At 51.1% G+C, this 15,861-nt stretch overlaps 1 protein-coding gene across 3 annotated transcripts in view; it reads right to left on the minus strand.

The window, feature by feature from the left end:
* The window catches only part of STX2 (syntaxin 2), a 32,979-nt gene extending 29,856 nt beyond the window's left edge, over window positions 1-3,123 (minus strand). Inside the window, exon 1 of one of the 3 annotated variants that reach the window (XM_045534310.1) lies at window positions 2,919-3,123. In XM_045534310.1, the coding sequence (XP_045390266.1) occupies window positions 2,919-2,948 (30 nt within the window). In that variant the 5' untranslated portion in view covers window positions 2,949-3,123. The remainder of the gene's footprint in view (window positions 1-2,918) is intronic. The other 2 variants (XM_045534309.1, XM_045534308.1) reach the window with 2 other exon arrangements.
* Between the last annotated feature and the right edge of the window lie 12,738 nt (window positions 3,124-15,861).

Here is a 15,861-nt window from a genome sequence, read left to right on the forward strand (position 1 = left end):
CAACAGCCATGTTTATGACAGCACATTTATGGTAAATAACAGAACTATTTGTGGCCAACATTTACTAAAAGCACTGGGAATATTCTCCAATGTGACATACTTGACTTCCAAAATGTCAAAGAGCCGGATAAATATCCAAATACCAACATTCTGTTTAAGTGTTATAAGAATTATCCTTAAGGTAGCATTACAGTAAAAAAAAAAAAAAAAAAAACAATTCTCCCTATGTGAACCCTATTGTCAGGAATAGGCAGCAAGAAGCTTCCTGGTTTAGACATGATTTAACAGAAATGAATAATTTATCACTGGAATTTTCATCATTTAGAATTCAACAGAAGGTAGAGGCGAGAGGATCCCTTGAGCAGAGGAGTCTGAGACCAGCCTGAGTAAGAGCCAGATCCTGTCTCTACAAAAAAAGAAATAGAAAAATTAGCTGGGCATGATGGCATGTGCCCATAGTCCCAGCTACCCAGGAGACTGAGGCGGGAGGATCGCCAGAGCCCAGGAGCTCGATGCTGCAGTGAGCTGTGATGACCCCACTGCACTCTAACTGGGGCACCAGAGCAAGACTCTGTCTAAAAAATAAATAAATAAAACAAAACAGAATTCAACAGAAGTTGAATTATCACAAATGAGTAATAATTACCAAAATTAAATATTGACTTTACCTATGAAAAAACACCAGCCATTTAGAAACATGGCTGTGAATAGACATTCAACTACTCCAAGAACTACTTGGATAGGACACATTGGCGGGGGGGGGGGGGGGGGGGGGGGGATTTAAACTTACATTTGGTAACTTTAACATAAATTTTTAAATGTTAAAAGTTGTTAAACTTTAAGTATGTCAAATTCAGTTTTGACTATTTTATACTAGGGAGAAGGCTGCTTTCATAAGTTCCTGAAAACATAAAAGCTAGTAAATATCGACAGCACTTGTAAGTAGGCAGCATTCCTCCCTCCCACCTTCTCCCAGACCTTGGTAAGTAAGCCTGGTAAGCCACCTGGTGCTGAAAGATAATCTACACAGTGAGATCATGCAACAGGCATTTGCTGTTTAACATGATGGTCTGTGAGCTGCCAGGAAAGTCCAAATGTTTGACCATTAATAAAGAGGGAAGGGAAGTAAAATCCCGACGAAGACACTTCCCTGGAATGAGTACAAACATAACTCCCATGATCCTAAGGATGAACTCATTGTCTTTCTCAGAGTTCCTCGTCTGACACACGGAACACAGATAATGACTTAAGCGGCAATGCTATCTTGCCATGCGCAGCACACAACAGCTCCATTCTAGAAGCAAGGAGAGATGGTAACTGTCACAGGCAGTGGATGCCGTAGGGGCAGTGGATGCCTTAGGGCAGGGGCCTTAGCACCGCTGGTCTGAGGCTGCCAGCAACTCAGGGGGCAGAAGCCATATCTGTTAACTGGAAACACAAAACAGTGAACACTCAGCGCAAATTAGTGCCTGTTATTGTTTTTAAAAAAAAAGTCATAACTACTGCTGTTGGCCTAAAATCGTTTCATGCCTTAGACATTCTATAAACATCCACTATAGTTCCGCTGTCACCACATCACCTTTACACAGGTAGAATGCATCTAACATGCTATAACTTTTAAACAAACTGCTTTCCTCTTGCTAAAGTAAACGGTAACTTGCCGTTCCGTCCGCTGAGTCCCCGAGCATATTACCAGCTGGGCGTGTTAGGTGTGTTCGCAGAGTAAACACATACAGTCCGAGATCCCAAAGCAAACTGTTTACTGGGGAAACGTAAGGCACGAGCTGTTGTTGCGGGCTCACCCCGCCCCAGACACCCAGCGCTACAAGCCGCCCACCTTTCACACCGATGTGTTGACTGCTACTGGTGCAGGGTGCTGTGTCGGGCCCTAGGGATGAAGCAGAGAGCAAGAGGACCCGGCCCTGCCCCCGGGGAATGACGCCGCTGGGGCTGACCCCACGGGGCGCGGCGGACGACAGTTAGACCAGTGACCTCTGGCTGGGATAAGCCCCGGGCCAAGACTCAGACAGGGCGAAGAGTGAGCTCGGCGCAGATGTCAGCCCGGGCAGCAGTCAGGGCCCGGCCCTTTCCCCTTCCCGGGGACTCCAGGCCAACTGTTGACACTCTCAAAAACTCCGGTCCCGATCTGCTGAACGTGCGAGGTCAAGAGTCAGGGAAGCCTCCGGGACTCCCGCCCACCCCGGGACCCCACGGAGCACCTCTGCCCCAGGACGCCCCGACCCCGCCCTGGGGACCCCTCCCTGACCTCCCGCCCCAGGACGCCCCGCGTCCCCGCCCTGGGGACCCCTCCCTGACCTCCCGCCCCAGGACGCCCCGACCCCCGCCCTGGGGACCCCCCCTGACCTCCCAGCCCAGGACGCCCCGAGCCCCGCCCTGGGGACCCCCTCCCCGCGTCCCCGCCCTGGGGACCCCCCTCCGTGACCTCCCGCCCCAGGACGCCCCGAGTCCCCGCCCTGGGGACCCTTCCGTGACCTCCCGCCCCAGGACGCCCCGAGTCCCCGCCCTGGGGACCCCTCCGTGACCTCCCGCCCCAGGACGCCCCGAGCCCCGCCCTGGGGGACCCCTCCGTGACCTCCCGCCCCAGGACGCCCCGAGCCCCGCCCTGGGGACCCCCTCCGTGACCTCCCGCCCCCAGGACGCCCCGAGCCCCGCCCTGGGGACCCCTCCGTGACCTCCCGCCCCAGGACGCCCCGAGCCCCGCCCTGGGGACCCCTCCCCGCGTCCCCGCCCTGGGGACCCCTCCCTGACCTCCCGCCCCGCCCTGGGGACCCCTCCCCGAGACCCTGCCCTGGGGACCCCTCCCCGAGACCCTGCCCTGGGGACCCCCCCTGACCTCCCGCCCCGCCCCGGGGACCCCGCCCCGGCCCCGCAGGAACCGCTACCCCGCCGCCGCTCACCGCCGTCAGGTCCGGCAGCCGGTCCCGCATCCCCGCCGGCCGGGCGGCGCGCCCCGCCCCTCAGGCCTGCCCCCGCCGCCTCGGGCCGGGCCGCGGGCCCCGGGGTCGCCGCGTCGCCGCCTCAGACCGCCGCGGTGCCGGCGCCGCGCCCGCAGCCCTCAGCTCGGCCGGCGCTGCCACGGCAACCGTGGCCCGCGCGCTCTGCGCATGCCCGGCCCGCGCCGCCGCGCGTCCGCACCGAGCGCCGGAGCCGCCGGGGGCGGAGCCACCTGGAGGGGCGGGGCTAACGGGGAGGGCGGGGCCTGGCCGATCAGCGCGTGTTACTTGTCGTTTCTTGATTTGTTTTTGTGCTTTCACGCTCATTATTTTATTTATTAAACAGTCGATCCAGATGTTTGAATAGACCGGATGTCTAATCAATAAACTATTGTCATGCTCAGAAAAACAAAAGTCGATCATTCAAGCGTAGAGACGAACGTGGCCAAGCTGCGGATGTGCGGGGCAGCTCTGGATGACACGTGCGTGCCCCGACCGTCCCCTCCCGGCCACTGCCACCCGGAGCCTGAAGACAAAGTGGCCACATGACCCTTAGGGGACACAACGGAAGTGACCTGGTGGCACCAGGTGGCACCTGTGGGCCACGCCCGGGGATGCAGTTCTGGCAGGAGAAGCGAACCAATGAGACAAGAAGTTGGGGCGAGGACAGGGCGGGCTGAGAGGTGGCCACATCAGACAGCTGGGCAGGGAGGTGCAGGGCTCAGGCCCCAAAACAACCCTCCCTGCCGGCGCCCACTGCAGGTTCTGGACGTTCCCAAACCACCCTTAGGGTCGATCATTTGCTTAGATGGACTCACACAATTCACAGGAAACCATCATACTCACAGTTGTAGCTTCTTACGGGGAAAAGATGCAGATTAACCTCAGCTAAGGTAGGAAGTGCGTTCGGTGGAGTCTGGGGACCAACACAGAGTTTCCGTGGTCCTCTCCCTGGACAGCCAGGACTCATTGCTTTCTCTGCAGTGATGCGTGGCCACACACAAAGTGTTGCCAACCGGGGAAGCCCACGAGGCACAATGTTCAGAGTTTTTATTGGGCTCGATTGCAAGTGCATGATTGACTGATACACTGATTGCCGTCGCATGATCTCAGTCCCCCGCTGAGTGATATCCATATAACCCAAAGCCCCCACCCCAAATCACACCGTCACCATCTGGCTAGCCCAAGACTCCCAAGCACACAAAGATGACCCTCCAGGAAGGAGGAGAAGGCAAAGGCCAGACTTCTTTTTGGACAAGGTTAAATTTTACTACCTCCTGGAGGAGGTGGCTTTTGAGCTGATGAGAAGGCAGCCATAAGAAATCTAGTTGAGGCCAGGCGCGGTGGCTCACACCTGTAATCCTAACACTTGGGAGGCTGAGGTGGGAAGATCCCTTCAGGTCATGAGTTTGAGACCAGCCTAAGCAAGAGCGAGACACCCCCCCCCCCCATTAAAAACAGAAAAATTAGCTGCGTGTAGTGGTGCATGTACCTGTATTCCCAGCTACTTGGGAGGCTGAAGCCGGAGAATCGCTTGAGCCCAGGAGTTTGAGGTTGCTGTGAGCTAGGCTGAGGCCACTGCACTCCAGCCCAGGTGAAAGAGCAAGACTCTGTCTCAAAAAAAAAAAAAAAGAAAGAAAGAAAGAAATCCCTTAGCAAACTAAGCTTGAGAGAAAGAATCATTAAAATAAAAATTAACTATGTCTAAACATGCATACTGCATAATTGGCACTTACATTAAAATTTCATAAAAGAATCAAATCTTAACAAACATTAGATGTGCAAAACGTGGCCTGGGGAAATTGCACTGGGTAAGAAACCATGCACAGACATCCACCCACACACAGACACACACCCTCCTGAGTACTTACTTAGAACTACAGGCTCAGGCCACCACACCCTGCTTAATCTCTCTTTCTAATAAGTATTGGCCCCTCCCTCGCTTCCCCCTCCCCCAACTGATTATTCCAAAACATACAATAATATGGCAGCAGCTGGACGGTGTTGAGTTGGCAACCAAAAATTCCCCACTACATACATACACATGCAGTCAAGACGTCTTTGGGGTCAAAACATCAGTCGGGTCACAGCTGTGGGTTCAAAACACTGCCAACGCAGACACACCTCAAGATTGAAAGAAATCTACGTTACCAAGAAACATAATCTGATTGGCTCAGCTGGTGGCCACCCCCATTGTGGATGGAGGCAGTTTTCAAAGAAAGGGGGACATTGTGAATTGGACTCAGACGATACTGAACAGGTGTTCTCTCCTGCAATAGACCATCTTAGAAAGGAAGAAAGAAAAAGGGACAACAAAACCCCATCTAATTATTGTGGTAGGCGGAATAATGGCCCCCATAGATGTGCACACCCTAATCCCCAGGACTTGTGACTATGTTACCTTACATAGTAAAAGGGATTTTAGGCCGGACGCGGTGGCTCACGCCTGTAATCCTAGCTCTGGGAGGCCGAGGTGGGTGGATCGCTCGAGGTCAGGAGTTCGAGACCAGCCTGAGCAAGAGTGAGACCCCGTCTCTACTAAAAATAGAAAGAAATTATCTGGCCAACTAAAAATATATATACAAAAAAATTAGCTGGGCATGGTGGCTCATGCCTGTAGTCCCAGCTACTCGGGAGGCTGAGGCAGTAGGATCGCTTAAGCCCAGGAGTCTGAGGTTGCTGTGAGCTAGGCTGATGCCCCGGCACTCACTCTAGCCCGGGGAACAAAGTGAGACTCTGTCTCAAAAAAAATAAATAAATAAATAAAAGGGATTTTACAGGTTATTGACTTTCCTGGATTATTGGGGGTTGGCCCAATCTAATCACACACACCCTCAAAAGCATTGAACTTTCTCCAGCTGGAGGAAAAGATGTAGCGGACGGGGAAGTCAGAGAGACTCCGAGTGTGAGAAGGATCTGATGTGCTGTTGCCAGCTCTGAAATGTAGGGGCCACATGCAAGGACCCAAGCAAGAGAGAGCTCTAGGAGCCAAGGGTGGGGCCCAGCAGGGAGCCAGCAAGGAAATGGGGCCTCAGCCCTAGACCTGCAGGGAACTGACTCCGGCCCACACCAGCATGAGCTTGGAGGTGGACTCTTCCCTGTGCCTGCCTGTAAGAGCCCCGGGGCTGCACCTCCATCAGCCATGTGGAACCCAGAGTAGGGAACCAGCTGAGCACACCCAGACTTCTCACCTGCTGACCCCGGAGCTGATACCTTTGTGTTATTTAAAGCTGCTAAGTCTTGGTAATTGTTACAGCAGCAATAGAAACTCATAGTCATTTACTAAAATTAGGTATTTAGCTCCTGGAGAACAAGACAGTTAGCCCATAGGAGACATAATATAGTATTTATCCTTTCTCAAGGAATGTTACAAGAAAATGAACGAATGAATGAATGAACGAGTAGGTGAAGGATGGTGACGTTGATCTCTGTAGCCTTCTCTGCCCACATAGCTAGGTGGCGGCCATGAACTGAATACACAAAACATTTATCTAGTCCCCGAGGAATGAGCCGTGCCTGTATGAAGCTAGAACAAAACTGAACGCCTGCTGAAATCACAACAGGAAACAGCTGTGGGAACTCATGGGCTGCGGCCTCACCGTGAGGGCTGCACACACATCTGTTGTTAAACCTAACATCCGCCAGCTTCTTCTGTGTAGTCCAGAGTTTTCCTCCAGTCCTTTGGTTGCATTTTACCTACCTAACGTTCAGAAGTGGCTGTTTGCATCCCTGTTGCTTAAGTCCACGAACGTTTGAGCCAGCACGCCGAGGGGTGGATCACATCGGTAACACGGTGTGCAGATGTATAGGATTCTTATGTTCATGGCCTTTGTTTCGTGTTCCGCAAAGTACAAGCCTCGCTGAACACTTTGAGCCTACGGAATAATGCTCCAGGCAAGTAGGAGGCAGGCCGGCAGAGAGGGAGGAGGAAAAAGGGATAAGGGGGCAGCATAGTTTTCACTTTTATTAATAAAAGCGCTTAAACTCTAAGAATGTGAGTAAGCCCTTAGTGATAAGGAATGAGGTTGCCTCATAAAAGATGATGACAAATTTGCTTCATAAAATGGATAAAAGATTTCAAAATGCTCTCTACTGCTCTCTACAGGAAATCCGAGAACATTAATAAAGAATGGGCAGGGAAATGATATTACTCTTGGTAAAGGTGGTTTTGCCTAAGACGAAATTATTTACACTTAAGATAATAGCCTACCTTGTAAAATTGTAACAATTAAACGGCGATCTCAGTGTGTGGGTGTCCAGAGTCCACGGGCAGTGGAGGGGTCCCTTGCTTAGGCTCTGGACTTGGCTAACTCGAGGTTGAACCCTGACCCATGAACTGCGTGGCCTTAGGCGTCTAATCGCTTTGAATTTTAGTTCCTGCTTCTACAACACGCAGATAACACTAATGTGTGTTGACTGCTCACTCCAGGTCGGGCAGGGTTCTAAGGAATTTATGTATATTAGCTCCTCTATGCCTTGCAACACCCGGGGAGGAAAGTCTTCATTTTCCTTAGAAAGATACCAGGCAGAGTACGCAGGTGTACACGGCCAGCGTGGGCAGTTGTATGAGGCAGGGCTGTCCAGAGACACAGAACCAACAGAATGTGTGTATATTTATATATATGTGTATATACACATATGAGACGTTATATATTTTTTCAGGCTGTTGACAAGAGAGTTGGAGAATTTGTTCTTGGTGTCCACAGAAAAGAACCCAAACTCTGTAAAATAACTTAAAGAGGTTTATTCTGAGCCACGTATAAGTGACCATGACCCAGAGCCACACCCAAGAAGCCATGAGCAAGTGGCCTCGCTGTTGCTGGGTCACAGTTTGGTTTTATACATTTCAGGGAGACAGAGGTTACAGGTAAAGTCATAAGTCAATATGTGGGAGGCAGACATTGGTTTGGCCTGAAAAGGTGGGCCATCTCCGAGCAAGGGGGGTGCTTACAGGTTATAGGTGGGTTTAAAGATCCTTTGACTTGTAATTGGTTAAAGACACGAAGCTTTGTCTAAAGGTTCAGAATGAAGATAAGGAGGTCTGTTAATCAGAGACAAGCCACCAGATATATATTTGTTGTGTAAATTGAGGACCCGCAGGTGTGTCTTGCATACCTTTAGGCCTGGTAATGGGTGACAAATGATGTCCCCAAGCAGGGAGGAGGGCGTGATGAGACCTGTCTGACCTCCCTCCCTGTGGCAGGCAATTTAGTTTTAGGATAAACTAAATTCAATCAGCTGGGGGACTTAAGATTTTCTTTCGGTTCACACTCTGGACAACAGCTGGGTGTCCAACAATTCAGTTCTGCCGCTGTCTACTTGGAGTCAGTGCAGACCCCACAGATTAGGGGCTCAGCGCCATGAAACTGCCCCCCACCTCAGATGCCAACCACAAGGCCTGGGCCTCCGCACTGCTGACTGACCAGCTAGGAATCGGGGCTCCTCCTCGGCTTGATAACTTGCCAGAATGGCTCCCGGAACTCAGGAAAGTGCTTTACTTACTATTAGCTGTTTACTTTAAAGGCTACAGCTCAGGCACAGCCAAAAGGAAGAGATTCGCAGGGCAGGTGTGGGTGGGAGGCAGGTGCAGGGGCCCCTCGCCCTCTCTGGGGGCACCACCCCTCTCAGCACCCCAGCAAGTTCACCAGCCCTGATGCTCCAGAGCCCTGTGGCTTAGCGTTTTTATGGTGGTCCCTTGGGTGGGAATGACTAGGTCACTCAATCCCCAGTGCTCTCTCCCCACCAGAGCCGGGGCTGAACATTCCAACCCTCTAATCACAAGGTGGGTTCCCCTGCAGCCAGCCCCACCCAGAGGCTGTCTGGGGCCACCGAAGTCGCCTCATTAGCATACATGCTGGAGTGGCTGAATAGGGCTAGTCTTGAATCACAAAAGATACTCCTCCCACCACCCCCACTCAGGAAATTCCAAGGATTGCAGCAGCTCTGGGTCAGAAACCTAGAGAAGACCTAACAGTTCCTGTGTCACACTTTCCCAGTGCCTGCCCCGCAGCTGTGACCTGTTAACACACTAGTTACAAATTTACTTGTCTCATGTGCTGTTTCTTACACGTCGTCCTCCTCCGGAATGTAGGGGCCGGGATCTTTCTGCTTTGCTCACAATGACCTTCAACACCCAGGATGGTGCCCAGCACACAGGAGGTATTTAATAGTTGTTGACTGAATGAATGAAAAGGTGACACTGTGAAATTTGCTCAGGACATTTATCCATTCAAAAGGCAACCTTGGCCGGGTGTGGTGGCTCACGCCTGTAATCCTAGCACTTGGGAGGCCGAGGCGGGAGGATCGTTTGAGCTCAGGAGTTCGAGACTAGACTGAGCAAGAGCAAGACCCCATCTCTACTAAAAATAGAAAGAAATCAGGTGGACAACTAAAAATATATAGAAAAAATTAGCCGGACATGGTGGCGCATGCCTGTAGTCCCAGCTACTTAGGAGGCTGAGGCAGGAGGATCACTTGAACCCAGGGGTCTGAGGTTGCAGTGAGCTGTGATGAAGCCACTGCACTCTACTCAGGGCAACAGAGTGAGACTCTGTCTGAAACAAAACAAAGCAAGGAAACAGTACTTTATCTCAAATTTTTAAAAATTTAAAACTTCGCTGGGCGGGGTGGCCCACGCCTGTAGTCGTGTTAGGCAGGGACCAAATCTGCAGATGGCAGATACAGGCCAGGAGGCTGGTTCCCAGCTACTCCAGAGGCTGAGGAAGGAGGATCCCTTGAACCCAGGAGTTTGAGGTTACAGTGAACAATAATGACACCGCTGCACTCCAGTCTGGGTGACAGAGCCATACCTTGTCTCTAAAAAGATTTTTTTTTTAAGTAAACCTTATTACTGCAGCGAGTGAGTTACAGCAAACTGCAAGTGCATGAACTTCACATTCTTCATTTGGAGAATGAGTACATGGGTCAGATCGAGAACAGCTTGATTTTAATGAGTGCTCACCCTGTGCTACCTGGCCCTCTGACTCACTCGGCCTCACAGCACCCCCGGGAGAAGGCCCTGTTTGTGTCACTCGTGGGAAGCCTTCGGCAGAAGGTTCTGAACAGCCCACCAGGGTGACACTTCTGGTCAGCCACAAAGTTTGGTTGGGAACCTGGCAAGGTTCCTACCTTTTTAAAAATTCTGTGATTCTAAATTAATTTCTTTTTAGTGGACTTAATGAAATAGCAAGGAAAAGGAATTTTAAATCCATTCAAATTCACAGCCCTAAAGAAATGAGAATTATCGTCAGTTGACCGTAGGAGTGTTTATTCTGCTCATAAATTGAAGTCTGGGTTAGAACTCATTTCTGTCTTCTCCGGATCCTGCATACAGAATATAAATTTAAGTGAGTGTGAAGCTTTAATGGGATTGGAAATGCAGTCGCCTTGTTTAATTCATCATTATGCTAAGTTTAGAAATAGGCTACCCTTTTAAAGATGGGGCTGAATACATTACCTGGAAATAGCTTTCAAAATACAATGTCACATGCTTGTGTTAGTTTCCTGTGGCCACTGTCGCAAACTTAGTGGCTTAAAGCAAGACAAATGTATTTATTATCTTACAGTTGTGGGGGTCAGAGGTCAGGCAGGGTATCAAAGGACTGAAGGCAGAGCTGGTTCTCCCCCCGGGGTGGTAGGGGAGAACGTTCCCTTTCCTTCTCCAGCCTCTGGAGAAACCCACGTTCCCTGGCGCAGGGCCCCGCCCTCCGTCTGCAGAGCCAGCAACGTGGTGTCATTAGGACCCTTCTCCAACATCACATCTTTTTCTCTGGCCACAGCCAGAAACAGACTCCACTTTCAAGTGATGAGATTGAATCCATGTGGATAAACCAGGATGATCTCCCCTTCTGAAAATCCAAACCCTTAATCACATCTGCAAACTCCCTCTTGCCACATTGGTGCCAACTCACAGGTTCTGGGGCCCAGGGCCCGGGCACTTCAGGAGCCACTATTCCGCCGACTCCACACACCCTGGCTTCTTTCTCAGGGACTTATTCAATGTGTCCGTGTATGTGGATGAAAGGAAACTGGTGATATGCTTCACACATACTGACTGGAGTTTTAGCATTGTTGAAGAAAATTAATTGGTGGTTGCGTATACACCTCTAGAAAACTTCTTTTAAGAAAAATGAATTGGCCGGGCGAGGTGGCTCATGCCTATAATCCCAGCACTCTGGAAGGCTGAGGCGGGTGGATTGTCTCAGCTCAGGAGTTCGAGACCAGCCTGAGCAAGAGCAAGACCCTGTCTCTACTAAAAATAGAAAGAAATTATATGGACAACTAAAAAATATATATAGAAAAAGTTAGCCGGGCGTGGTGGCACATGCCTGTAGTCCCAGCTACTCGGGAGGCTGAGGCAGGAGGATTGCTTGAGCCCAGGAGTTTGAGGTTGCTGTGAGTGAGGCTGACACCACGGCACCCTAGCCTGGGCAACAGAGTGAGACTCTGTCTCAAAAAAAATAAATAAATAAAAATAAACATAATTAATTACGGTAAGATGGCTCTAGTGTACTGGGTTCCCACCAAATCCCAACTCAGCGTGAATAGTGAAATGAAACTCAAGCGTAAATGATCAGAAATTGCCAACTAATCCCTACAGTAGACTTTGTGTTACCGAAAGTTCAGCACTTGTCTCCGACGCCGCATCGGAAGAAGGAGGACAAGTGCTTTGAGAAAAAGGAAAGAGAAGTTTATTAATTTCCCGGCAAATGAGGAGAACGGCAGACTCTTGTCTCGAGGTGGCATAGTACTCTCTAGAAGCAGAAATCCAGACCTTTTAAAAGGAGTAAAAAGAGACAAGTGGTAAAACATTTCACCCTTATTTTAGGACGTTCCCTCTGTTACATATTCACTTTAACCAATCAAATATTTTCTATTTATTTAACACGGAATTTAGAAATTAAAACCACAGTGTGACACCATTTTCCCAGCATCTAGGGAAAACAGCAATAGAAAATACACATCCCTTTTGGCCCAGCAATTCCTCTTTAGGAATCTAAAGTTCCATTAAAGAAAAGCCCCACTGTGCAAATGTATGTATTTAAGGATATTAGCTGCTGCATTGTTTTAGTGGGGAAATAAACTCCTGAGTGTCCATTAGCAGTGGAAGGCTCGAATAATTGGGCTTCATCGGTGCGGGGCCTGCTATGCAAGGCAGACAGCAACATCACACGACCCAGTAGAGCTCCCACTTCTCCTCCTCCATCCCAGCGAGGTCACACACCTGCAGGTCACCAGGCACCCTTAACCTCATGTCAGTTCTAAACCATTCTACCAAAGTATACGATACATTAACACATATGTATTTTTAAACTCTGTGTTATGGGTTGAATTGTGTCACCCAAAACGATGTGTTGAAGTTCCAACCCCCTGTGCCTGTGAATAGGAGGGAACTTTTTTGGAAATAGGGTCTTTGCAGACGTGGTCAAGTCAAGATGAGGTGTTGAGCGTGTGCCCTAACCCAGCGACCGGTGCTCTTGCAAGGAGAGGAGAGACCCAGAGACATGTCACAGTCGCAGGTGACGTGAAGACACACAGGGGAGACAATGGCCATGTGTCTGCAGTTATGTGGCCACAAGCTGAGTGGCACCAAACGCTGCCCACACACCAAGAGCCCCGAGAAAGTCGGGGGGCAGATTCTCCCCAGGAGCCTTCAGGGAGGGCGTGGCCCCACCGACACCTTGGTTCCAGGTTTCCAGCCTGCAGAACTCTGAGAGAATAAATTTCTGTTATTTTAAGGTAACCGGTTTGTGGGATTTTGTTGTTGCAGCCGTGGGAAACCAATTCCACCCTGCAATTATCTTATAAATAGCAGTTATGTTGCATTGGCTACTGGTATGTCTCAGAAGAGTCAGTTTGTTAAAAGCAAGCATTCAAAATGTACCACAGTTTTTGAAACCCTAGAATTTAAATATAAACATTTAAATATTTAATATTAGAAGATTAATATATTTAAAAATCTTCTATCTATATCTATGAAGTGTCCCAGGTTATCTCTCAACCTCTGAGAAGTTCTGGCATATTCTTATGTTTTCTACCTTCCTTTCTTAGACCAGATTCTCCTAAAATGACATAGGACACCAGATGAAAGTTCCTTTCATAGAGAGTGTCTGTCCTATCATGGACAAGCAACAATCTGCTTTTAAAATCCCCCTTGCTGAAAGATGCAGCTGTTGTTCCTAACAGGGGAGGCTGTCTCAGTCCACTGTGGCTGCTATGATAAAATACCATAAACTGGGTGGCTTATAAACAGCACAAATTTATTTCTCACAGTTCTAGAGGCTGGGCAGTCCGAGATCAAGGTGTGGCAGATTCGGTGTCTGGTCAGGACTCGCTTCCTGGTTCATAGAAGGCACCTTCTCGCTGTGTCCTCATACGGGGGAAGAGACAAGGGACCTCTCTGGGGTCCCTTTTATAAGTATTGTTCATGAGGACTCCACCTTCATGTGTCAACTATGGTGAGAAGGTATCTGGTTGTTTCGATGGGAGGCATGAGAGTGGAGTCGGTTTGCCAATCCTGGCCAGGCACGTAGTAGCCACGCGAGGGGTGCATGGGAAAGGTGGGCGGCCCGTCTATCCCGAGGGGAGACTGGGGACCAAATAGAGCATTTACGGGTTACATCTTGCAGAATAGAAGGTGGGTTTGGACCATCATCGAGACGCTTTAAAAGTTGGAGTAAAGTTTTAAACCCTACGTGTAGTGAGTCATGTATAGCTTTTAGTATGGTGTATGTTTGTTCTTGTGAAGGATATATTTTCCTCGGTTTAATAACCAGGGGCCATTTGGAGTGGCCCCAGCTTCTAGCAAAGAACGTTTTCTTCAGGGGAATAATGACTGGAGTCATGAGAGCGCTATCATCCGATTGGCAGGAGTGGGCGGATCTCGTAAAGCTGCTCTTTTTGCCTCTGGATCTGCTAAGTTAGTGCCAGTTGAGGGCTTCAAAGGGAGGCCGAATATTTATAGTGGGATCTCAGGGTTCGTTAAGATCCCCTTTGGTTCCTTGATATAGAGGTTGAGCTAGGATGCTGAAATTAGGGACCCAGATACGAAAATATCTGGCTAATCCTAGAAAACAGAGGAGAACTCTTACTGGTAGGCGTAAGCAGAGATGCAATAAGATTTTCCTATCTACCCTCATCTCCCTCTTTCCGGGGCAGAGGGCTAGTCCTAGATAGGCTCCTGGGGGTAAGGAAATCTGTGCCTTTTGCGGAGACACCCTATAGCCCTCTTCCGCCAAAACATTGGGGTTGTATAGTACGTTGGCGGGAAATGGCCTCCGCGGGACCACGTTATAGCAAGTCACCTACACATTGTAAGAGGATGGGGAGAGGTTTAGTTGGGTTAGGTCGGAGGCTAATGCCTGTCCAAAGAGGTGGGGGCTGTCTCTAAATCCCTGGGGGAGTACAGTCCAAGTGAGCTGTGACTGTTTGGAGTCTGAGTCAGTCCATGCGAACGTGAAGACGTCCTGGGAGTCAGGGTGCAGTGGGATCGTGAGAGGCATCTTTTAGGTCTAGCATGGTGAAGTGGCTGGTGGTGGGTGGAATGATGGGATAGGATAGTGTAAGGGTTAGGGACCGCTGGGTGGACGGGTCTTCCCGCCTGGGTAATGAGTCTTAAATCCCCGACAAGGCAGTAAGATCCATCAGGAATTTTTACTGGCAGAATTGGGGTGCTATATGGGGAGTTGGTAGGACAAAGCAAGCCTCCGAGGAAAGGCGAGTAATGATGGGTTTTAGTTCCTGAAGGCCTTGTGAAGGAACCGGGCATTGGGCCAGGCGAGGAAACCCAGAAGGGTGTTTCAAATGTATCTGGAAGGCCAGGCGCCGCGTGGCTCACGCCTGTAATCCCAGCACTCTGGGAGGCCGAGGCGGGAGGATCCCTTGAGGTCAGGAGTTCCAGACCAGACTGAGCAAGAGCGAGACCCCGTCTCTACTAAAAATAGAGAAATGAGCCAGGCATGGTAGCACCCGCCTGTAGTCCCTGCTACTCGGGAGGCTGAGGCAGGAGGATTGCTGAGCCCATGAGGTTGAGGCTGCTGTGAGCCAGGCTGACGCCACCGCACTCTACTCAGGACGACAGGGACCCGGTATACACGCATAAACTAATGAATGTGTCTGGATAGGGGACTACGGTAGGTGGCAAGCAAGGGGGTCGAAACGTTCCATGTTTGGCCACTGCAGTTATTATCTAATTTATATTGTGGCCGGCCGTATGACAGTAAAAGATAAGCCGTTTTGGTTGGACCTCATCAGCCAGATCCAACTACCCCAAGGGGGTAGTTTTGGGAGGTGAGGGCCGGGAGCTCCCCACGTTCTGGGAAGAGCAGGGGTCACACGGAGCCCATTCCGCACACTCCTGGGGTCCCCGAGACAAGGGAGCGGCACGGGAGGCGAGGGCGGCTCCTGGGAACAGGTGTCCCCGAGTCCAGCGGGACCCCGGGCAGAAGGGCCGCGAGGGTCCCGGGGCCACCACTCTCCAGTCGGGAAGCGAGAGAGGGAACGAGAGGGTCCGTATCCGACTTCGTCGTCTACCCCGCGTCTTCCGCACGTCTTCCAGCTCCGCCCCGGAGCAGCCCCCAGATGCGGCGCCCGACGCCGAAGGCCCGGTTTTACGTCCCTGCTCCAGCCCCAGCCGCAGCCCACGGGCTCTCTGGGGGTCCACGGGGGGCTGCGACGCGCGTCCTCGCAGGGCCGCTCGGCCACTGTCCCCGGCCTCTGCTCCGAGGACCCTGACTCGCCGGGGCCCGGCCCAGGCACTTCCCGACCGCCCGGCCCGCGGCGAGGTGAGCGGATCCCCGCCCCGTCCGCACCCCCGGGGCCGCCGCCCCCCGCACCCCAGCCCGCCCGCGGGACGCGCCCGGGGCGACCCCAGACGCGGAGGCCAGGCCGCTTCGGGCCCCTCCGGCGG

Source organism: Lemur catta, chromosome 21 (assembly GCF_020740605.2).
Source record: "Lemur catta isolate mLemCat1 chromosome 21, mLemCat1.pri, whole genome shotgun sequence".
In the NCBI taxonomy this organism is placed as follows: Eukaryota; Metazoa; Chordata; class Mammalia; order Primates; family Lemuridae; genus Lemur; species Lemur catta.